At 50.3% G+C, this 24,350-nt stretch overlaps 1 protein-coding gene across 3 annotated transcripts in view; it reads left to right on the plus strand.

Moving 5' to 3' along the window:
* The window catches only part of Gpr161 (G protein-coupled receptor 161), a 41,717-nt gene extending 21,210 nt beyond the window's left edge, over positions 1–20,507 (plus strand). For 2 of the 3 annotated variants that reach the window (XM_032915113.1, XM_032915114.1), the window contains exons 2-6: positions 1,653–2,068; positions 6,148–6,872; positions 12,361–12,465; positions 16,020–16,139; positions 18,363–20,507. In XM_032915113.1, coding sequence (XP_032771004.1) covers positions 1,698–2,068; positions 6,148–6,872; positions 12,361–12,465; positions 16,020–16,139; positions 18,363–18,628 — 1,587 coding nt within the window. In that variant the 5' untranslated portion in view covers positions 1,653–1,697 and the 3' untranslated portion in view covers positions 18,629–20,507. Of the gene's footprint in view, positions 1–1,192; positions 2,069–6,147; positions 6,873–12,360; positions 12,466–16,019; positions 16,140–18,362 lie in introns of those variants that run through there. The other variant, XM_032915115.1, reaches the window with a different exon arrangement.
* Positions 20,508–24,350: the final 3,843 nt, after the last annotated feature.

A 24,350-nucleotide genomic window follows, 5' to 3' on the forward strand; every position in this document is an offset into this window, starting at 1 on the left:
TGTGAGCCAGTGTGAAGGGGGCTCCATCTTAATAAAGGCTCTGGGTATCATGGAGACTTAATGATTGAGACCTGGAGGGTAGGAGGAGAAGGAGGAGAAGAAGGAGGATGAGGAGGAGGAAGAGGAGGAGGGAGAAGAGGAGGAGGAAGAGGAGGAGGAGGAAGAGGAGGAAGAGGAGGAGGGAGAGGGAGAAAAGTAGGAGGAAGAAGAGGAGGAGGAAGAGGAGGAGGGAGAGGAGGAGGAAGAGGAGGAGGGATGTCTGGAATGAGGAGTTTGTGTTAGTGCTGCTCCAGGCAGCCTAGCTGAGGTTGGTCCCTGCAGTGGGAGCTTGCCAGCTGGCTCCAGGACTCCTGTGAAGAGAAAGCTGCTTCTTCACCTCCTGCCCCTGTGGCAGAGGCACCTGGTAGAGGTGGCAGGCGGATGGATCCTCTAGAAGGGTTTGGGATCATCTTGCTGTTCTGTGGTTTAGTCATCAGGGACCTCGTCTTGTCTTCCCTTTCTGTGTTTTCTGTTCATGGACGACACGAGCAGGTGGGGAAAGCAATCTGTAGGAATTTTTTATTTTATTTTTTGGCGGATTAAAGTAGATGAAAAGTTCTGAAGAAACATTAGTCTACATGTTTTATGCTTAAAATGTTTCAACCTTGAATTTTAGCCAAGATCTTGAGCCAGTTTCCTACCTAGTAGTGAAGTCTGTGTGGGCCAAGATGGCGCCTTCCTGTCTCCATCCCTCCTTGCTCCCTTGCCTCCAGCATACCTAATGAGGGCCACCACCCTGCTTGGGTGTTAACCTTGATTGATTAACCTTGCTCAGAAACTCAGAATTGCTATTAGGGTAATCTTATGGTCAGAAGTCTTGTGTCCACAAATCATCTGGGATGGGGTTGAAGGGTGAATTTTGATTCTGTAACTCAAGGCGGCCCGAGGCCCTGGTGAGCTCCTTTATGATGATGGTTTTGCCAGTTGAAAATCCAGCACAGGGAGCAAGGGTCAAGAGCAGCAGTCTACAGAATGTCCCACAGAGCGCCCTTAAGACAAGCCACCTGTCCCTCTGCCTGCTCCTTTAAAGTGCAGATTTGGGCTGTGTAGCTCAGTGGTAGAATGCTTGCTAGTATATGCAGGACGCTGGATTTGATGCCTAGTACTGCGTGAGAAAAAATTTAAGGGCAGGGGTTTTGGAGGTTTTAGTCCAAATGGGGCCTTCTCGGGGCCTGTGGCAAGCTGCACATCACAGTGGAATGTATGGGTAAGGAGAACTACTTAACTCATAGCAACCAGTAGGAAGAGGAAGAGGAAAAGGCAGGACTCCATGATCCTCCAAAGAACCAAAATCTCCCATCATGCCTCACATCCCTACTGTTTCCCCCTGGTCCCCTTGATGGCATCCAGCTGAGTGCTAAAGCTTTGGCATGTGGGCCTTTGGGAGACATCTCAAGGCCAAGGTACCACAGGGAGTGAGATGGGTTCGGCGGTCAGTTCCAGAGTCAGCAGCCATACACAAAAGTTGTAGAGGTTTCGTGGGGAAAGACTGTCCAGGTTCCCATCAAGTCGGCCAATGGGAAGTACAAAACAGTCCCTGCTAAGCCTCCACTCCCTCTTTCATAAAGTGTGAATGAGTCATTCCCACCTCTGGTCTCGCCTTCTTTCTGCAGTGGTCCCAGCATGCTCTGCTCACCGCATCCCGAGGCGCACTGACCATGAGCCTCAACTCCTCCCTCAGCTACAGGAAGGAGCTGAGCAACCTCACTGCCGCAGAGGGTGGCGAAGGGGGCGCTGTCTCCGAGTTCATCGCCATCATCATTATCACTGTCCTCGTCTGCCTGGGCAACCTGGTCATCGTGGTCACCTTGTACAAGAAATCCTACCTTCTCACCCTCAGCAACAAGTTCGTCTTCAGTCTGACCCTGTCCAACTTCCTGTTGTCCGTGCTGGTGCTGCCGTTCGTGGTGACCAGCTCCATACGGAGGGAATGGATCTTCGGCGTGGTCTGGTGCAACTTCTCTGCCCTTCTCTACCTGCTGATCAGCTCGGCCAGCATGCTGACCCTTGGCGTCATTGCCATCGATCGGTAAGTTTGCATCCGATTTGGAGAGAGCCGAAGCAATCTCTGGTCTACTGGCTTCGGATGGACTTGTTCCTGGGAAGGGCACTAGAAGGCTCTTCTTAATGAGTGAGTGAACTGAGTTCTGCCTCTTCTTCAGCTCCTTAGCCAGAGCCCTTCTTGTTTTATCTGTCTACATGTTGTGTGTAGTCAAGTGCTTCACGTGATGTTCCCGTGGGTGACAGATTGTATGTTTGAGGGCATGTACCACATAGCCCAGGCGTGCAGAATGTCTAACGTCTAAGGTTTATACCAACCCACTGTAATATCTTCTGCATAACAAAATCACCACATGACAGGCTCAGAATGGTTTCCTTTTGTTATGTGATGCATGACGGTAACTTTATAGAAGAGTGAAACATCAGAGTAGGGACTGAATCCCATCTTTAGACTCTGCCGTTCCTCTCAGCCATGTGCTTGATGTGTCTTGCTTTGGTCTCTGCCCTATCTTGACTGGTGGAGCCCATATAAAAGCTCCCTTTATTCCTTTGTTCTGCGGAGATGGATCAGGACTGATTGTGGGGGAGCTGTGGGAAGGTATACAGCCCTGGGAGTAGTGATATGTGGAGAAGCCCAGCATACTTTTGTAGCCCGTGTTGATCCCACCTGTGGCATAACTGGGACAGAGGGAACAGACACCAGTGCCTACCAGTGGCCACACTGATCAGCTGCACCCCGGGTTCCGTGCTGTGCTGGCAGGTGTAGCTTTCAATCCTATGCTTCACTTGTGATCCACAAGCACTGGACTTCTTGAAAACAGAGACTAGAGCCAAGGTCCGTACTTCCTGAAAGTTGGGAAGGATCTTAATGGGGGATGCTAGGGACAATTCAGATGGGGCCAATCAGGGATGTCATCCCAGGCTGACAGAAGCCTCCAGACTCTTGGGAACATGGTTATTTGGGTTGGACTGGCTGCCCTGAACACAGCAACGCTGAACTCTAAGGCTGGATTCTTGTTTTCCCCATGGCTTTGTAGAGAATGTCAAATGAATGAGTCAAACAAACCAATTAGCTTCCCCACATGTAATAAAACGACATAAATCAAAAGAATGAAAGAAAACTGACAGCGTAGCCAGCCGGGGACAGCCACGGCATGTTTTCAGGGTATCTTCTCTAGCAGTACACTTTTTAGATGTTTACTTTTCGGATTTGTTTGTTTTGTACACGTGTTTTGCCTCCATGTATGTATGTGTGTCATGTGTGTGCATGGTGGCTGCCGAGGTCAACAGAAGGCATTGGATCTTCTGAAGCTGGAGTTAGGGGTAGTTGTGAACCACCAGTTGAGCACCACAAACCAAACCCAGGTCCTTTGCAAGAATGGCCAGCGTCCCCAACGACTGAGCAGTCTGTCCGGCTGCTCCATAGCGCATCTTTTTAAAAAGATTGTATTTTATTTTTAATTCTGTGCACACACATGCCGTGCGTGCATATGCGTGCATGTGTGTGCAAGTGCAGGGGCTCAAAGAGGCCAGAAGAGGATGTTGGCGTCTCTGAATCTGGAGTTACAGGCGGTTGTGATCCACACAACACAGCTGCTGGAAACTGACCCCTGGGTCCCTTGCAGGAGTGGCAAGCACAGAGCCATCTGCCCAGCCCAACTGTCCCCTTTGTACAATGGGCTGACATTCACGTTCTGCTTTGTCATTTAACACGCAATCATGAGCATCACCTCCGTGCTATTAGTGGTCATGAGCTACTCTGTGATGGGCCATGACTGATTCCTCATTACTGGATTTAGGTGGATTCACACAGCTCTCTGTAGCGATCACGTGACCCTGTTCCATTTGCAGAACTGCTGTGTTGTCAGTAAAAGTAAAACGCATTTCCAAGATACTTAGTGGAGAAAGATAAGGGGGCTCTTCCAAAGGTAGACAAGTGTCCCAGCATCCTACTGAGATGTATAAGACAGAATAAGGAATTTGGAAGTTTGTTGGCAGTTGAGAGGAAACAGATACTGTCAAAACTTTATATTTTAAAAAATAATGGCTTTTGAACATCTGTGTTCGGGCCCTGTGGAAACAGACCAAGGCTGAGCAGCTTAGGTGTGGATGAACGTTGGTCCCTGGAGCAGTGCAGCACTCTGCACTGGGTCATAGTGGCAGACTGCACATGTAGCTCCAGGAAGATGCAAATTGCTTCCTTAAATCTGGGGTCAAGTTAAGCGAAGGTGAGAGTAACACATCCTCAGACCACACCACCACAGTATATGGACAGTTTACCTGTGCTAGTGTTAGGGGCATTGTTGGCTGCTTTAAGGCCCAAGGCATGGTCTTGGGGAGTAAGCTACGGACACCAAACTGCCCACCAGAGGACATCTTGGCAGCACAGACTTAACAATACAGAACAGCGCCTATGGATAGCTACAGAAGTCGCTGCTGCTGCTGGGTAGGGCAGTGAGTGCTTAGATAGAGAGGCATTTGAGTGACATCCTAAAGAGCAAATAGGATTGCACAGGTTTGCAGGAGGTGGGGAGCTCCCCTCTACTTAGCGAATAGGCTGTTTATTCAATTATTGACCATTTGTACTGGGAACACGTAGCTGAATGAGGTGGGTAATGTGCTGTAAATTAATATTGAAGGGGAGGTGAGGTTGGGATCATATAACTCTGGAGTGTCTCGCTATGGAGAAGATTTCAGTGTGCTATAGGTGCCATGAGAATGCAGAGGAAGAGACAAGACAAAATAAGATAGATGTGCCAGGGCGTATGCCAGGCATGTAGCATCTGACAGCTAGAAACCCGGTGATAGGGTTGGATGCAGACAGACTCACCCACTAGAGCCTCTATCCTCACAGCCTGGCCCCATGGTCAGTCAGTGACGAAGGGATTTCCTTGTGATGAGGGAGAGTTACCAAGACATGGTTGTCTTGAAGTAAAGACTCATCTACCCCATCAACACCAGGTGGATTCACAGTAGCTTGGCCAGATCTTTATGACAAAACTGTTATCAAAAAAATTTAGGGCTGGAGAGATGGCTCAGTGGCTAAGAGTACTTGATGGTCCTACAGAGGACCCAGGTTCGATTCCCAGTACCCACATGGAGCTCACGACTGTCTGCAGCTCCAGTTCCAGGGGCTCCAACTCCCTCTTCTGACTTCCTTTTCCTCCTTTGCTGACCTCATCAGGCATCAGGCACATACGTGGCGAACATACGTACATCCAGACAAAATATTCATGTACATGAAATAAAATAATCTAAAACCCCAAATTAAAGGAAAAGTTAGCATCTTTAGATGCATTATTGGCAGGTGCTATTCCTTTTTTAGTTATTAGATATTAGCGTAGATTAAAACCATAAGTTGACTAGGTGAGTCCCATCTTCATGTGATACATGAAGCAGAGGGAGACAGGGCAGGGTTGGGAGGGAAGAGGAACGAGGGAAAGGATACAGCAATTAGAGATTCATGAAGCTGGACATGGAGATATGCTCCTTTACCCTCAGCACTCGTGGGGTGGGATGGGCAGAGGCAGGTGGATTGCTGTGAATTCAAGGCCAGCCAGGGCTACATAATAAAGAGACCGTGTCTAAATGTTTTTTAAAAATCAGTACCGAAAGCAAGAGCACTGGTCCTGATTCTTACTGTCACATGATACATGACGGTCATAAGCCAGGCATTTTACTATACTGTCCACGTTTAGCTGCGTTCACCTTCGAGACGGCCCCATCAATCTCTGTTTTTTTTTTCAGATGTACACAGTGATGTGGGAACCAAACAAACCCTTTCCTCCTCAGGTTGGATTGGTTGATCCTGGTGTTTACCACAGTCATAGAAAGATTAAAATAATTCCCAAAGAGGCTAGCCAAATTCCTAAATGCAAGTGGGCCCTGATGTGCTGACCTATACGCAGACCACGTCCTTGCTAGCATTCAGCTCTGCGACACGGCGTAGCCTGCTGCTTATCTGGGGAGGGCTGGGCGAATATGTCTCTCATAGAAGCCTTCAGGGCACAAAGGGTTAGTGGGAAGAGTTATAAGAGTCCCGCCGGAGAAAGTAGGGCACCCTGCTTCCATGTAATGCCTCTCTCACCTCCCCATCTTCTTTTCCAGCTATTACGCTGTTCTGTACCCAATGGTGTACCCCATGAAGATCACAGGGAACCGAGCTGTGATGGCTCTTGTCTACATCTGGCTTCACTCTCTCATTGGCTGTCTGCCACCCCTCTTTGGCTGGTCGTCGGTGGAGTTCGATGAGTTCAAGTGGATGTGTGTGGCCGCGTGGCACCGGGAACCTGGCTACACCATTTTCTGGCAGATCTGGTGTGCCCTGTTCCCCTTCCTCATCATGCTAGTCTGCTATGGTTTCATCTTCCGGGTAGCCAGGGTCAAGGCCCGAAAGGTGCACTGTGGCACGGTGGTCACTGTGGAGGAAGACGCCCAGAGGAGTGGGAGGAAGAATTCTAGTACCTCCACTTCCTCCTCTGGCAGTAGGAGGAATGCCCTTCAGGGAGTGGTCTATTCCGCTAACCAGTGCAAAGCCCTCATCACCATCCTGGTGGTCATTGGCGCTTTCATGGTCACCTGGGGCCCCTACATGGTTGTCATTACCTCAGAGGCACTCTGGGGGAAGAACTATGTCTCGCCAACCCTGGAGACTTGGGCCACGTGGCTGTCCTTTACCAGTGCCATCTGCCATCCTCTGATCTACGGACTCTGGAACAAGACTGTTCGCAAGGAGCTCCTGGGCATGTGCTTTGGGGACCGTTATTACCGGGAGTCATTTGTGCAGCGACAGAGGACCTCCAGGCTCTTCAGCATTTCCAACAGGATCACAGGTAATTCGGAAAAAGACCCTCACGCATGTCACCTGGGGCCCTTCCCGGTTGCTAAGGGCCTGTCAGGATAGCATGGTCAGGGAGACTATGGTCTCAAGGCCCAAGGCACAGATTTCCCGTTGTGAATAGCCACGCCAGGGTAGCCACAGTGACTCCCGAGCTTGCAGAGGAGGAGGTCAGAATAGCCCCTGCACACATCCCTGGAGAGTGAGACTGGCTGGGGTCACTGGGAACTGTAGTGGGGGCCTCATGGTCTGGAGAGACCAGCCACTTCTTTACTGCAGAAAGAGGAATCGGAGCCTCGGGCTGGCTGGGCTGCTCTCTCCTTTGGTGAACAGTTTCCTTCTGTGTTGCCTTCCTTTTATGCTCCTTCCAAACCTCACTGGTTCTCTTAGCCGGTCCCTCCTCCCAAATTCTTGTCACCTTGAGCTCCCCCTCCAGGTTAGTGGTTTCTTCTCGTAGTTCCTGGTAGTCTTTTTGTGTAGGTGTGTGTATTGGGGGATGTATCAATGCCAAACCATAGCCTTCTATCAGTGTGTCATTGTCCTGCGTTCAGGGATACTCTATCTGGTGGGACATACACACTCTCGAATGAACACACACACACACACACACACACACACACACACAGCCTTTGAGCAACCCAGAGGAGTTGCTCTAATCAGAGGTTAGATGTTTTTCAGCTTTTTCTTCTCATATAATTTTAGGCTTAGAAGAGTTGGAAATGTAATATGGGGGAGGCTCCCATAGTGTTATCAACCTGCATAACTGCAGTACATGATAGACCCTACAGCCCCACGGACGTTATTCCGCAGCCCCACCCAGACGCTTCTATAAAGGCTTTTGTAGAGCGCTCCTGAGTATATCTGGTGCTCGGAATGGGATGGAATATTTTGGGCAAGAACACTGCAGAACTGGTGGCTGCAGTGACAGGCTGTTCACGCATCAGACTCGGGGCCCAAGTGTCAGCATATTTTATTATTGGTTGAGTTACCTTGGCTTCTCTCTTCGGGTGTGGTCTGTCGGCCTCCTGCCTTCACGGCTGTTTCTACTGTAATTAGCATGTATGCCGGAGGAGATGCTTTGAGACTTGGAAACATCCTACTTTTCCTTGAGCTCCGACCCGCTGATTCTAGCATGGCCCGGTGCACCTTGCTCCCTGCGGGTGTGGTTCTGTTGTTCTGAAGGGAAGCATGGCTGGGATTTGGAAGGAGGTGTCAAGTGCGTCTCCTTCAGCCCGAAGCTCTCACTTCTTGGCAGACCTAGCTAGTCTCTCTTCTCAGGAAACAGAGATCCTCCACCTTCACCCTCAAGAAGGCAAAAGACACGACCCTTTTTGCCGATGAACACTCGGGGCCAGAGATGACCAGATGCCCTGTCCGTGTGCCCATGACACTCATCTGCTAACTGACTGACTTAGTGGACTGGTGGAGAACTGTCCCTGGATAGGGGAGGTCTGGTAACTCTTCTTTTGAGAACAGGAAGGAGAACCATCTCTGTGTCTCCGTTCGTCGGAAGTGCCCACCCCTTACATTTACAAGCTCATGTTCCCAAGTGTGACTTGCGAGCCAGAAGGTACGTTCAGTGCTTGGCTCCGTTTTATTGGCTCAGATTTTGTAATAACTTATCTTCTTGGGAAGAACATAACAGATGCTTTCGATTCCACTGAAACTTAGAAAGAAGGGAAACAACCAGGGCAGAGGATGAGAAAAGGAAGCGTAGATAGAACAAAAAGAAGCTTCCTTGGGGTTGGGGATTTAGCTCAGTGGTAGAGCGCTTGCCCAAGCACAAGGCCCTGGTTGGTCCCCAGCTCCGGAAAAAAAAAAAAAAAAAAAAAAAAAAAAAAAAGAAGCTTCCTCGGTGTGACCACGATTTACTATGCAAATTGTTTGTGATTGTCCTGGAAAGGATTAGCAAGCTGTGGGAGGCGGCAGAAAACACCAGTTGTGGCTGGCGTGGCCAACCCAAAGCCATTGGTGGTCTGAGGCTCATTCAGGAAAGGCTGCCTTGTGGGCTGGTGGGTTCTGAGTCCTTGGCTGGGAGTGAAAAGTGGCTATTGCTCTTTTCTGAGGGCCTGCCTGTAGGTCAGTCAGCCACATTAGTACCTTAGCAACTGGGGAGCAAGACAGAATATGGGTCTATCCCAGGTACACACTCATGGCTGTCCAAGCCAGGAATACCCACCACTGCATTCCTCCTCTTCCTTCGGAGACACAACCCTGAACCTCTGTGCAAAACACTGTCTGAGCCTTTTACTCAGAGCCCCTGTGTGTCAGATGTGGAAGCCCCCGTGGCTGAGGGCAGAGCTCCCCAGTTATCTCCTGGGAAGGAGGGTCCCATCTGTCAGTCCCTCAGGAAAGTGAGTCACAGCCTTCTTGGGGAGTAATGCCAAGGCCTTTGAGTTTTCCCCCTTTCCTGCTCTAAACCTCTCTCCTGGCGGCATCGTGAGGTCTCCGTGTTAGTTCAATTCCTGCTGCACCTCAGAATCCCACCCTCGCTCTTCAGCTTCCCGGATGCACAGGTGCCTTCTACCTGGTGCATGCTCTTGAGGAACAAGCCTGTCCCTGGGCCTAGCCTTCTGTCCGTTTTCATTGGAAGGGACTCTCATGGCAGCGTTCGGTGGAATCCAGGCGAGCCGTGTCTGCTCTTTGGAGGGAAACGCTTTGCAGCTCAGCCACAGTGGTCTGGCTCCAAGGATTGCTCTCACTAGAGGATACCAAAACACCAGCTCTTGGCTCTCTGCTGCAGCCTCAGAGCTGGTGTCCAAACACACTGTGGCTGCCATCATCCCAGTTGGCAAGAGATGGCCCTGAGGGACTGCGATTCTTGAGTCAGGCCGTCTGTTGAGCACAGCCCCGTTCAGGGGGGATGAGCAGGTATGGGGGAGACTTTGGGGTCTTCTCTAGGTTCATTCCAGTAACCGACCCCAAGCGGACTGACAGCTGCTTCTGTGAGTGGCTCTGAGAGAAGGTGGCCACGCTGTGTATCACCCTACCCCCACCATTCTCTCCTTGCTCTCAGGAAGAAAGGGAAGAGTATATAGTATGTTCAATCACTCTCACTCTCAGAAATACCAGGATTTAACTAAAGAGGAATCTTTCTCCTATCTCAGAGTCAGTTGCAGGAGACTACTGTTCTCTGCAAGGCCGTTATCTTAGTCTGATTTCTGTGTATCAAAGCGATGGAGACCGGGTGGGTGGTTTATAGTGAAAGGTAATTTACACTTGGCTTAAGATTTGGGACGTCGGAAGTCCCTGTGTCCCCTTCCTTCCCTCTCCCAGACAGGGTTTCAGTTGTAGCCCTGCCTACCCTGAAACTAACTCTTTACACCACGCTGCTCTTGAACTTGACCTCTGAGTTCTGTCTCTGTCTCCCAAGTACAGGGACTGAAGGTCTGCACCACTATGCCCAGCCTAGGTTAAGAGCACAGCACTGGCATCTGATGGGCCTTTGTCTGTGCCATCCCATAACAGAAGGGAGTCAAGGAAGGGCAAGACCAGAGAGCAAAAGACCAGACTCATGATTAAACCAAACCAAAACCATTCTACTACTCTTTTTCCTCCTCTTCCTCCTCCTCATTTTCTTCTTCTTTCTCCCCCTTCTCCCTCTTTTCCTCCTCTTCATTTATTTGCTTTCTTTTGTGAAGGTAAACATAGGTGTTTCTCCTGCATGCACGTGTGTGCTGTATGCCTGCGTGGCACTGTCAGAGGCTAGATGAGCCCATCAGATCCCTTGGCACTGGGATTTCAGAAGCTGTTGAGCCATCGTATATGTATGCTGAGAACCAAACTGAGACTTTCTGCAAGAGTAGTGAGTGCTCTTAACCTCAGGGCCACCACTCCAGCCTCATGGCCATCCTTGAGGTAACTGACGCCTCTGTGATAACTAATGGCATTAGTCCATTCGTGAGGCCCACTTTTCAACACTGTTGCCTTGGGGATTAAGTTCCCAGCAGAGGAACCTTGAAGGGGCACATTCAAGCATAGTGCCCATTAAATCTATTAAGCTTGTTTGTAATTTCTGAAAGATTTATTTATTTATTATGTATACAATGTTCTCCCTGCATGTATGCTTGCAGGCCAGAAGAGGGCACCAGATCTCATTACAGATGGTTGTGAGCCACCATGTGGTTGCTGGGAATTGAACTCAGGACCTCTGGAAGAGCAGTCAGTGCTCTTAACCTCTGAGTCATCCCTCCAGCCCCTTGTTTGTAATTTTTTTTTTTTTTTTTTTTAAGATTTATTTATTATATATAAGTACACTATAGCTGTCTTCAGACACACCAGAAGAGGGCATCGGATCTCTTTACAGATGGTTGTGAGCCACCATGTGGTTGCTGGGAATTGAACTCAGGACCTCTGGAAGAGCAGTCGGGGCTCTTAACCACTGAGCCATCTCTCCAGCCCATTGTTTGTAATTTCTAAGAGATTTTTTTCACTCCCTAGATACTATACAGTAGGATAGCTCTTATTAAAGATTTTTATCTTCATATTTTTCAATAACCCTCTAGCTCTTCACAGATTTATGTTTTGAACTTTACTGCGTACCCAATTAATGACTTTTCTTCTTGGTGGTCTCCTCTTAGAACTTCCCCCAGCCCCTCTTTTCCTCATATATCTGTCATGCTAAGGGCTTTCTTTAGCTGTGTAGTGGTCCCTGTTATCTCTTTAGCAGGAAGCCTCTGGTGAGGTGGGGCCAGCAGGCTTCCTTGTTGTGGGCTGGTCCAGATGAGCCATCTCGAAGACGCCCTGCTCTCAGCACCCACACATCTTTTCTGGCTTGCCTCTGCCCTGGTCTGAATTCCCGGGGGGCTTGAAGGCCAAGGCCTCTGCTTCACTCCCTCTGCTCCTCTGCTGACACTGGGGAGGCAGTGCTGAGGCTGGGATAGGGAGAGCTGGAGGGTCCAGCTGCTCTGAGACGGTCTGTGGAGTCAGCCCACCCCTGGGCAGTCTCCTGGGCCTGCAGTTCCGAAGCCTTAGCGGCCCTTGGTGAGGATGAGGCTCTTCCTAGATCTCCTCAGGAACCTCAGTTCTCTTCCCAGGTCACTCTTTCTGTGTCTCTTTATCCATTATGGGGTGCCACAAGTAACCATCAGATGGCAGATGTCTTCACACCTTCTCTAAACTCCATCTTTGTGAAGGCTTTTTAACTATTCCTAGAGGTTACGTTTTCTGTGTGACTGGAAGGTTTGCTCACATAACTGCTCAGCTTAGATCTCTTCACCTGACTTGTTGTGGGGTGGCCCAGCTGAGCCATCTCATGGTCAGGAAGGCTCCCTGTGGGAAAGAATCGAGGGTCAAAACCAGGGGAAGCACCCAGGAATTTCTGTCTTCCAGTGGATCAGGAGTGAGTTTTGCAAGAGACAGAATTCAAAAGGGAGTTGGTAGGTCAGTGGGGGCCAGAAACCGGGAGTCAGCTGCCCAGAATGAAGCCCCTGCCTGCCTGAACAGCCTGTGTTTATTCTACCAATGTCAACTTTGCCTTTCAGACCTGGGTCTGTCCCCACACCTCACGGCACTCATGGCAGGCGGACAGTCCCTGGGACACAGCAGCAGCACTGGTGACACAGGCTTCAGCTACTCTCAGGATTCAGGTAATGTTCCCACTCTGAAAACCTCTCACTTGTGTAAGTTGACTGTGTTAATTGCTGCTGGGAGGCTGGTCATTTCCCAAGAACTGTGGAGGACTGAGGAGGATCATTGAGGGGTTGGGGATTTAGCTCAGTGGTAGACCACTTGCCTAGCAAGCACAAGGCCCTGGGTTCGGTCCTCAGCTCCGGAAAAAAAAAAAAAAAGAGGAGGACCATTGAGGACTGTGGAGGACTGTGGAGGATTGTGGAGGACTGTGGAGGACTGTGGAGGACTGTGGAGGATTGTGGAGGACTGTGGAGGACTGTGGAGGGCTGTGGAGGACTGTGGAGGGCTGTGGAGGACTGTGGAGGACTGTGGAGGACTGTGGAGGACTGTGGAGGACTGAGGAGGACTGTGGAGGACTGTGGAGGACTGTGGAGGACTGAGGAGGACTGTGGAGGACTGTGGAGGACTGTGGAGGACTGAGGAGGACTGTGGAGGACTGTGGAGGACTGTGGAGGACTGTGGAGGACTGTGGAGGACTGTGGAGGACTGTGGAGGACTGTGGAGGACTGTGGAGGACTGTGGAGGACTGTGGAGGACTGTGGAGGACTGTGGAGGACTGTGGAGGACTGTGGAGGGCTGTGGAGGACTGTGGAGGGCTGTGGAGGACTGTGGAGGACTGTGGAGGACTGTGGAGGACTGTGGAGGACTGTGGAGGACTGTGGAGGGCTGTGGAGGGCTGTGGAGGACTGTGGAGGACTGTGGAGGACTGTGGAGGACTGTGGAGGACTGTGGAGGACTGTGGAGGACTGTGGAGGACTGTGGAGGACTGTGGAGGACTGAGGAGGACTGAGGAGGACTGTGGAGGACTGAGGAGGGCTGTGGAGGACTGAGGAGGACTGAGGAGGACTGTGGAGGACTGTGGAGGACTGTGGAGGACTGTGGAGGACTGTGGAGGACTGAGGAGGACTGTGGAGGACTGAGGACTGTGGAGGACTGTGGAGGACTGTGGAGGGCTGTGGAGGACTGTGGAGGACTGAGGACTGTGGAGGACTGTGGAGGAGTGGAGGGCTGTGGAGGACTGTGGAGGACTGTGGAGGACTGTGGAGGACTGTGGAGGACTGTGGAGGACTGTGGAGGACTGTGGAGGACTGTGGAGGACTGTGGAGGAGGGAGGACTGTGGAGGACTGTGGAGGACTGTGGAGGACTGTGGAGGACTGTGGAGGACTGTGGAGGACTGTGGAGGACTGTGGAGGACTGTGGAGGACTGAGGAGGACTGAGGACTGAGGAGGACTGGGGAGGACCGGGGAGGAGTGGGGAGGAGAGGGGGGGAGAGAGGAGGACTGGGGAGGACTGAGGAGGACTGTGGAGGACTGGGAGGACTGTGGAGGACTGTGGAGGACTGTGGAGGACTGTGGAGGGCTGTGGAGGACTGTGGAGGACTGTGGAGGACTGGGGAGGGCTGTGGAGGGTGGAGGGCTGTGGAGGACTGTGGAGGGCTGTGGAGGACTGAGGAGGACTGAGGAGGACTGTGGAGGGCTGTGGAGGACTGTGGAGGACTGTGGAGGACTGAGGAGGACTGAGGAGGACTGTGGAGGACTGTGGAGGGCTGTGGAGGACTGTGGAGGACTGTGGAGGACTGGGGAGGACTGTGGAGGACTGGGGAGGACTGTGGAGGACTGAGGAGGACGGGGAGGAGAGGACTGGGGAGGACTGTGGAGGACTGGGGAGGACTGGGGAGGACTGTGGAGGACTGTGGAGGACTGTGGAGGACTGAGGAGGGACTGGGGAGGACTGTGGAGGACTGTGGAGGACTGAGGAGGACTGAGGAGGACTGTGGAGGACTGTGGAGGACTGTGGAGGAGGACTGTGGAGGACTGAGGAGGACTGTGGAGGACTGAGGAGGACTGAGGAGGACTGTGGAGGACTGTGGAGGACTGTGGAGGACTGAGGAGGACTGTGGAGGACTGAGGAGGACTGAGGAGGACTGAGGAGGACTGTGGAGGACTGTGGAGGACTGTGGAGGACTGAGGAGGACTGTGGAGGACTGTGGAGGACTGTGGAGGACTGAGGAGGACTGTGGAGGAGGGAGGACTGAGGAGGACTGAGGAGGACTGGAGGACTGTGGAGGACTGTGGAGGACTGAGGAGGACTGTGGAGGACTGAGGAGGACTGAGGAGGACTGAGGAGGGCTGTGGAGGACTGTGGAGGACTGAGGACTGTGGAGGACTGTGGAGGACTGTGGAGGACTGTGGAGGACTGTGGAGGACTGAGGAGGACTGTGGAGGACTGTGGAGGACTGTGGAGGACTGTGGAGGACTGAGGAGGACTGTGGAGGACTGTGAGGAGGGCTAAGAGGCAGGTGTCGGGTCTTCCGTTATGGCTTCCAGCCTTTCAGCTTTCCTGCACCTCTGTTCTTTCCTCTATTCAATGGGCTCATTGGTTCCTTCTCTCCCCACCATATGGAGTGATGGTGAGGTTGAAAGCACTAGAAAGCCTTTGAAAAGATAAAATGTGAGAAACCTATGGTTTTACACTAATTATGCTATCATTGACTGGTCAGGCCCTAGACTTCATCCACTTACTTCTCATCTTCCTTCCTGCAACTGGCTTGATAACGTTAGGCCCTGCTCCTTGTACTGTGGGGAGCCATGGTGGCTGGAACCCATGTTTGCTGAGTGCTCTGAGTGGGGACAACATAGTCAGAGACTGGAAGCTCTCTTCATCTAATTCATAGATGTATGTTGGTGAGGTACCTGGCCACATCTGGCGGTGGTGGTGGCTGATGGTCTTGGTCATAGAGGGAGCAGTACAAACAAGCCACAAGCATGGCAGTGAACTCCAAGCTCTTCTGTTTCCATGCCCCTGGGAACCTTTGCCTTTCTGGTTGTGAACCTTTAAAAGCTGATCCTTCTTTCCAGCCTCCACTGGGAACTTTGGGGAAATCATCTCGGGCTGGAGAGATAGCTGTTAGTGAAATTAGAACCAAGCCATGGCTCTTGCCAAGGCTCAGCAGACGGATGTCAGTGACTGGATCTCTACTGCCTAATTGTGGGGAAGCTGCCTGGCCTCCAACCACAGAAGAGGGACACAGGTTGAAGGAGCCTCATGACCCATAGTTGCCAAGACACCACACAATGTGTAGCCCTCTGGGCTACCAGAGGGGACATCCTCAGGGAAGACAGAATTTTCTCTGACTGATGGCCTCATCTAGGTGCCAGCCACAAGTCCTATCCCTATCCTACCAAGGGTTCCTGGACACAGTGCCCTAAGGAAACACAAGCCAAGGCAGAGGTGGTCGGGTGCAGGAGAGGACTAGCTCAGGTGACTAGCTCAGCTGCTGTCCACTAGTACGTTAGATTACCTGGTCAGCTGGCAGTGTGGCAGCTCCTCCCCTGTCTGTGAATGGATGGGTGACACACACGCTGTTTGTAAGGCATCTGCTTCAGGACACTCAGCTGGTCGTGCTTATGGGGTTGAAGGGCTGGAGCCGGTCGGGGTCATGAGGTATTAGAGAGAGGGGGAAAGAGGCCCTGGTGCTTGTAGATACATGTGTCGTCTGCTTGCCTCAGGGACAGATGTGATGCTGCTGGAAGACGGTGCTTCTGATGACAGCCCTCCCCAGCACTGCACTTGCCCGCCCAAGAGGAGGAGCTCTGTGACATTTGAGGACGAAGTGGAACAGATCAAAGGTTGGCTTATGGGAGTGCCTCAGTGAACATGTGGGAAAGGAGGGGCTCTTAGCCACGGCCTTACCACAGAACGCTCCAAGGCTTCTTCCCCTCTGCCAGCTTCGCATCACTGCGGCCCTACCAGGGACACTGAAGTCTTGGATACACCATGCAGCATCCAAAGTGGACAAATGCAGCTGTACACAGTCATGCATACACACACAGTCACACACACAGACACATATACACAAACATACACAATCACATATACATACATGCATGCACACAGTCACGTATACATACACATGTGCACATACACAAACATACACATACAACATATACCATGAACACACACACAGCACAGATGTTCAGACACACATACTCACATAGATACATACAGAGACACATACACACAAACACGCACAGTCACATACACATATACACACAGGCACCATACATGCATACAATCACACATACACACAGTTACATACACACACATATACACACACAGTCACACATATACAGAGTTACATACACACATATATGTACACACACAGACACATACATACAAACATACACAGTCACATATACATATACATGCCTGCACACAGTCACGTACACATACACATGTGCACATACACAAACCCACACTCACACACACAGCAGATACCATGAACACACACACAGCACAGATATTCAGACACACATACTCACATAGATACATACAGAGACACACATACATAGACACATACACACAAACACAGTCACATGCACATATATACATAGACACATACATGCATACAGTCACAGATAGTGTTACACACACACACATATACATAGACACACAGTCACACATACACAGAGTCACATACACACATATACACGTACACACAGCCACATACACACACATAGACATTCGAGACAGACAGAGATAACTCAAGACAATTTGCATCTTTCTCAGGAACTAACCTGATTGGATAAAATAGTTTCTGTGGCCCCCAGAGTAGTCCAGAGTAGCCACCCTCCTTTATGGATGATGTGCAGTTATAAATCTGAACCTGCCCTCTCAGCCCATCCCCTCTGATGGACAGTGGAAATATGGCCCTGTGAGTGGAGGCCAAGCTGCCACCCTGATGAATGGCCTTGGAGCCTGCAGGGACAGGAGCCTGTTGATTGGGTTTTCCTCCTTCATCTGTTAACACAGAGGAGCATCCTTGTTGCTTCAGGTCAAGTGAGAATAGCCACTGGTTTAATAGGGAGCCATGAGTCTGCTGGAGCCAGGAGCTTTAAGGTGTAAAGTCTCAGTATGCAAATAAATCTGTCTGCCCCTCCCCACCAGCTTGCAGAGTAAGGGGAGAGGTGGTTGGGGAGCCAGAGAGGATGGTAACCAAGCAACTACTTTTTTGGCAAAGCAGAATCAACGAAGAGCTAGCCAGCAGCCTTGGGAGTTTACATTACCTTTCTACAGGACAATTGCCTCCCCGACCTCTCCTGCGAGCCCCACCTGCCCCTTTGTCTCCTGGCGGTGGGCCAGAAGCGCCCTCTGCTGGTCGGGTGCTGACAGCAAGGCATTAGTTCAGGGGATGACAGTTATGCTGTGTGGAGAGCAAGACTGGGCTGCCAAGGTCTCCACTTCCCTCCTGGGGAGAGCATAAACTGCCTGTTCTCCAGAACACATAAGGGGAGGAGGTCCCCAGATATCCTGAGAGCTTAGGCAGTAAGGTCTGTGACACAGCTCAGGCTTGGGCAGTAGGAGCCACCTCCGTTCCTCTTTCCCACTCAATGTAGGTGTCAGGGCTCCTAATCCTTCAGAGGTTGGTGGAATCATTGACATCACTTCCCAACTTGAGGCTTTCTACAATGAGGGGGGCTCTGAGGGAAATGGAGAGGAGACATGGCATTTGAGTGCACGCAAGCTTACAGGCTTGGCTGTTCCCAGGAGCTGCAAGAAGAAAATTCTTTTGAAGACGTAAGAGCTAAAACATTTCAGGAAGAATTTACTCATCCATTTGTCACAGTAACCACGTGAAGTAAGAGGTTTCTTCTCTTCACAGACAAGGAAACTGAACTAGAAAATGTCTGGCATGTCTCAGGTAGTAGATTGTGAGGTCCAAAATTTTAGCCTGGGGACTCTGATATCAAAATCCATCCCTGTAATCTCCGCTTGTCTCCATTCCCTGGAGTAGCAAGCCGGCAGAGGCCACGTCCCCTTCTGCTAACCTTCCTTTCTGCCTTCTCCCACAGAGGCCGCCAAGAACTCTATTCTTCATGTGAAAGCTGAAGTACACAAATCCTTGGACAGTTATGCAGCCAGCTTGGCTAAAGCCATTGAGGCTGAAGCCAAAATCAACTTATTTGGGGAGGAGGCTCTGCCAGGGGTCTTGTTCACAGCACGGACAGTCCCGGGGGCGAGCTTTGGGGGCCGTCGAGGCAGCAGGACTCTTGTGAATCAGAGGCTGCAGCTACAGAGCATCAAGGAAGGGAATGTCTTAGCTGCAGAACAGAGTTGAAGGCTCTGAGGGGACTGGGGCTGCAGTGGAGGAGCTACTGGTACTGGTGTCTGTGCCAAGACCCTGGAACATGTCACCACGCAGAGAGAGCCCAGATGCCGGGAAGGAAACATCTGGTACACAGCCAGGAGGATCAAAAGTACTGTCTCTAGTCTCTGACGTCAGCTGTCTGCTGTAAAGGCATACGTGGGCTGCTTCAGGGCTCCTGGGATGGAACGAGGCTTCCCAAGCATACGTTAGAAGCAGATGGAGATGTGGCTGGGGTTTCAGGAAGATTAGAGACAGTGGATGTGAAAGGGAAGCCACCATGAGGATCTCGTCTTCATCAGTATCCAGCTGGTCTAGCGGCCCCTGGTCTCAGTGAGGCCTCTAGAGGCAGTCCCTACTCAGTGCACCTCCTGGGGACAGCACAGCTCTCCTTAGTACTGTTAGACCACCTAGGGGCTCTGTGTGGTTGATCCAGACAGTGTGGGGCCACATGTGCTAGATTAAATGCAAAAGCAGTCCCGAGAGCACTCAGGAGTAGAGCACCCTACATAGACATCCCATATCTACTGCCCTAGTTAGGACTTGGCCTTTGGTGGCACCTGCTGCTGGCCTATAGAAACAGCCCAAAGGCCACCCAAGATGTGGCCACCCCACCCCCTTCCTTGTTGACAGATTTTTATTAATATTATTATTTGAAAAGACAGGAGAAACCACTATAAAAGACAAGGGTGAGTACCAGGCATTTCATCTCCAGAATAATAAAACCTGGAGATTAGGGCATATCACGAAGACTGGGACTGTGAGGTCATGCACAGCTGGGGAGAATTTGAGGGGAAATCCCTCACACAGGAGATATGGGAGATGATTGAGCGACTGGCAAACATAGTTGGCCTCACTTTCCAGAGACAATTGTGACTGTCATTGCAAGTTTGGGGCTGGCACAAGGTAGAAAGGGCACTGGACCTGAGTTCACAGCCTGGGTTCTTGACCCAGCTTGGTTTTTGTCTGCGTGTCATCTAGGACATCCTGTCCTATCACTAGGCCATTTGGAGAAAAGAAAGGTGTGAGGAGTTGGAACAAGTTGCCTCCAAGACAATTCCAGCTCTGATCTTTGATGTCTTCTGAATCTGTAAGAGATGGGAACAAACTGAGCATGACTGGAGGGTGACCCAGCATCTGCATACTGTTGAGGGCGTGCCCAGTGAGCACAGGGAGAGCCACCTGCGTGCTCTGGCCCTGGTGTCTGCACTGCTTGGCTGTTTAGGGAGATCCTAAATGCTGACTACTGAGACGTGGGTACTGAAAACCTTCCATAGGCTTGGCTTGCACCTTTGGGTGCTTGATTCTGTTACCTACTCCAGGTCAGCTGTGCAGGGGAATGGCAGGATTTTGGATGGAGTGACAGGACAGGACCTGCTCTCCTAGCAGCACCTGTCTTCTCTCTGTATTCTGTTCTGCTTTTCTAGTACTTGTCTGGTGTCTGGAGGGACCCTATTCCCAATTACCCAGTAAGCACTGAAGTGGAGCATGCCCCCTAAGTACAGGTTGTCAGTGCAAAGGATAGAGAGCTCTTCCCTGATTGCCCAGGGCTTTAGAAAGGATGCTGAGGCCTCTGAACCCTACTGGATGACCCCAGAGTCACCAGTATTCAAGAAAAGAGCTGATCTAGAAAACTGAATTCCACTCCCACCCCTTTTAAAGAAGCGAGGCCTACTCATCTGCCTAACACTGCGGAACTGTCAGCACATCAGTCACCGAGCACTGGGGGAGAAACACTGGTGTTTACCAGAGCAGAGGGCAGGAGTCCCGATGCTGATGCTGTTGGGGATGCAGAGCATCAGGCAGTGATAATGGCACTGTGGCTACTCAGGGTCTGAGTACTCCAGCTAGGGTGCTACTCAGGGTCTGAGTACTCCAGCTAGGGTGCTAGGGTTGAGCCACTGGGCGACCATCTGGGACACGTCTTGGGAGGTTTTTAGGATCCAGAACCATGGTTTTACATATTCAGGCATTCTGATTTGCCCAACGGAGCTAGAGAGAAGCAGGCTGGAAAGAGAGGGAGAGGTAGTTCCATATAGGCTCTTTTGTCCTCTTTGGAGGACACCCACGTTTTGTGCAGACGTCCACCGTCCCAATTAAAACCCTGCCATGTAATGGCAAAACCTGCTGCAAATTACTGTGCAGTGGCAGGCCTGAGGCCTTCCCCAGGGGAACCACAGATAGTGTAGGTGGGACGTTTGGCCACTTGTTTTGCTTAAATACCTCAGTCTTTCTGATTCTGACAGGATCACTTGTAGGGCCATGGCCCGTCTCCGCTGCTTCTTTACCAAGATTTTACCCTCATCTTGGTTCCTGTGCTGTGTTTGATGCCAGCTGTGTGACCTGCTGTATCCCAGAAGGCACTAGGTCCGGCACTGCAGTGTACACAGCTCAGCACCTCCTTTTCCCTGGCCAGACAACTCAAGTTAGAGTTTAAGACCTTAGGCATTAACACGGCAGCAGCATGGCTGTGGAGAGGACAAAACAAAGACCAAACCAACCAACCAGTCAAACAAAACATGGTGGTTTGTTCCTCTGAGCCCTGGTCTCAATCTTATAGCTGATCCTTACCTTCTATGTGTGACCCCCTGTTGGAGTTCACAGGAACTACCTGTACTGAGCTGTGTGATCTTAAACAAGTCACTGCTCCTGGGACAGGCAGGGGAAGGATTGTAAAGACCATGGCCCGTTGGTGCTAATGTTCGTAGATTCTCATTTGTATAACGGACTCCATCTTTCAGCCAAGAATTAAACCATCACCACCAAGACAAACTCGGTATTATCAGCAGAACACTGTAGTTTGGGTCTAGACAAGAGGAGAACAAACAGTGTGGACACAGCGAGAGAGCTTGCTGGTCTGTTGAGATAGGAACCATGCCTGCTTTTTCAAATGGACAGTGTGCTCCTTAGACTTGCAGGCTAGAGAGACATTTCTCAGTGGATCCTAAGATGAACTCAGGAAACCTGTCTAGCCTCATTTCATCTGTCTCCTGCCTGTCTGCAAGGAATGAGGATGATGTGGTTAAACATGAGGCAGCCAAGGACAGGCATGTATCAGGTCCCACTGTGTGCCTCACTTAAAACAGCTAAGAGCCTATGAGGTGCTGGGCACTATTGAAGACTTCAAACGCACCATCTCCCTTTGCTTCGGGCACATGGGATAGAGTCGGGATGGTGCTGGTGTGTGATGGCTGTGGGTTAAGATTTCAGGTTGGCAACTACTAGCTAAGTGTTTGGAGGCAAATTACTCAGTATTCTCGCATCTGTAAAATGAAGTTTTGCAATCTATTTACACCTAGGGACACAGAATCCAAAGATACTGCCTGCATAGGGTGCTTGGTAGACTACAGAAATGCTCGTGGGGCATCCAGCACAGGACGTAGGTGCAGGGAGACCTGAGCCACTGGTCTTGCTTCTCAGTGTAACTGATGGGGCAGACTCCTTCCTGTTTTACAGGGATCTCTAATGCCAAGAACTTTCAAAAGACATGCTGCCCAATCCAGGGTAATTAATTATGTTGAGAGTTGCTGCCTGCAGACTTGTTATTCAGTACAACAGGACTTAATGGAGATGAAGGACTGCTGACGAGAGGCAGGCCATAAAGAAGTGTGGAGAAGCGGAGTGGGATGTGGGGTGCACGAGGTTAGTAGGAACAGAAATGGGCTTCTCTGGTAGGAAAGTCTTCTTTCCACATCAGTGGCCTGACTACACAAAAAAGAAAAATTTCTACGTTACCCCGAATTAAAGATGAGTATATACTGTGGAGTATATTTCCAATGTTGACCTTCTTTATACCAGAAAGAACATCCCACCCCACCCCAATGCCTTTAGGTGCTGAGAACTGCTCTGTCTGGCAGGGACAGCCCGGTTCCCAGAGCTCTTGTCTTCCATGACCCTGGCGGAAGATGCAGGGGCGGCATAGGTGTCCATCCATGTCCCAGACTGTACAGAACTAGAGGAAGCCTGGGGATGAAGAGGGAAGTCAGTTATCACATGAACCACAGGATCATAGATGTTGCCAGTCATAGATGGCTACAAGGAGGGACAGGCGGGCACTGTGGGGTGGGGAGAGAAACAATGAGAATCCAGAAAGGCCATAGGAAAGCCATGTCCCAAAATGAAGTCAGGCCAAATCACTAGGTCTTGGTCATGAGGCTGAGAAGATCAAGCCTGTAGCCAGAGGAGAATGAGGCACAGATGGGTTAAAAAAAAGTCCCAATGTCAGGGGATCATCTACTGGAAAGAATTCAAAGCACAAACACTGATCTGCACAAGATTACCACAAGCACAATCTTGGTCAATGTAAACTGCGTTTATTTAAAAATGAATTTGTATCAGCTCCAAAAAAAAAAAAAAAAGAACCAAAACAGAAATGAATTTGTAAAAGCAGTATTAATGGCTTAGGAGTCAGTGGCCACTTCCGGTTTTCCTCTTGACACTATCTGAAACACAAAAAATCACAGTTGAGCTAGTTCCTTCCAAAGGAAAGGGCAGTCCCAGAGAAGTTGGGTGACACGACCATGCCAAGTGTAGTAGCCTGTATGCCTAGAAATGATCTGCTGGTGGGCTAGACATGCCCAAAAGTGTCCTTCCTGTGTGCTGTTCTGATGACGTATACCTGAAGGAAGACATGGTTAAAAACTAAACTTCAAAAACAAATAAAAACCCAACCTAATCCTGAAGTATATTTAACTTGAAGTTTTGGATGGTGTTTTTGAAGATAAAATTGTGTGGGTTATTATATGTAAATCAGTATTTATGAATAAGTAAAAGTGTATTTAGACTAGTTTTGTTTATCTGGTTAAATGTTTTTGGGATGTGTTTATCTGTGTAAATTGTCAGTTTGCACTTGGACTTGTGGTCTATGGACATTTGTGGGTACCTGTCCCTCCCCCCAACTTCCTATGCCCTGTTCCTCTCACACCTCCCCATGGGTTAAAAGAGGACCAAATAGCAAGGGGAAACTTACCGCAGCATTGGGAATGAGCATCCCCACAGTAAAGTCACTTGGGTAGATCCATTCATACATTTAAATTCCCCAAGGCAGTTAACTCAAGGAGTACTGGGTTACATGACTGTTGCATACTATATTCAAGGCACTCTAAGCCTGATTTTTCATTTTTGTCATAGCCCAGGCTGTCCTTATACTCACAGAAATCACCTTGCCTAGGCTTCTCAAGTGCTGGGATTAAAGGTGTGCACCATTCTGTCCAGCTTAATCCTGTCCAGTTTTTAAGCCTGGTTTTTAAGAGGTTTAGTGAACTGGTGCTTTTTCATCTCTCTCCCTCCCTCCGTCCGACCATCCTTCTCCATCCAGTCTTCCTTTCATTACCAAGCAGAGATACTGTGTAGCAGACTGTAGTGTAAACACAACCACCCCTGCACAAGGTTCATTCTTTATCCTTTGCCTCTGCTTGTTTATACAGTCTTCATCTTTTTTTTTTTCTGAGTGTGTAGGTGAACCCTGGGGCCAGTTTCCTTTCTGCCACCCTCTCCACTGAATCCTGAAGTGGCGAGGACTAAATTCTGTCTTTGCTATGTACCCTTAACTATCTGTCTAGCTGGCCTGCTCCAGGAAAATGAACAGAACGTGCACAGCTATTCCCATTCCTCCATCAATATACAGGGCCAGTGCAGACACCTGCTGTTTGCCTTTCTTCTGACCGGAGTCTTCCAGCACCCTCTACCCTCCAGG

Source organism: Rattus rattus, chromosome 10 (genome assembly GCF_011064425.1).
Source record: "Rattus rattus isolate New Zealand chromosome 10, Rrattus_CSIRO_v1, whole genome shotgun sequence".
NCBI lineage: Eukaryota > Metazoa > Chordata > Mammalia > Rodentia > Muridae > Rattus > Rattus rattus.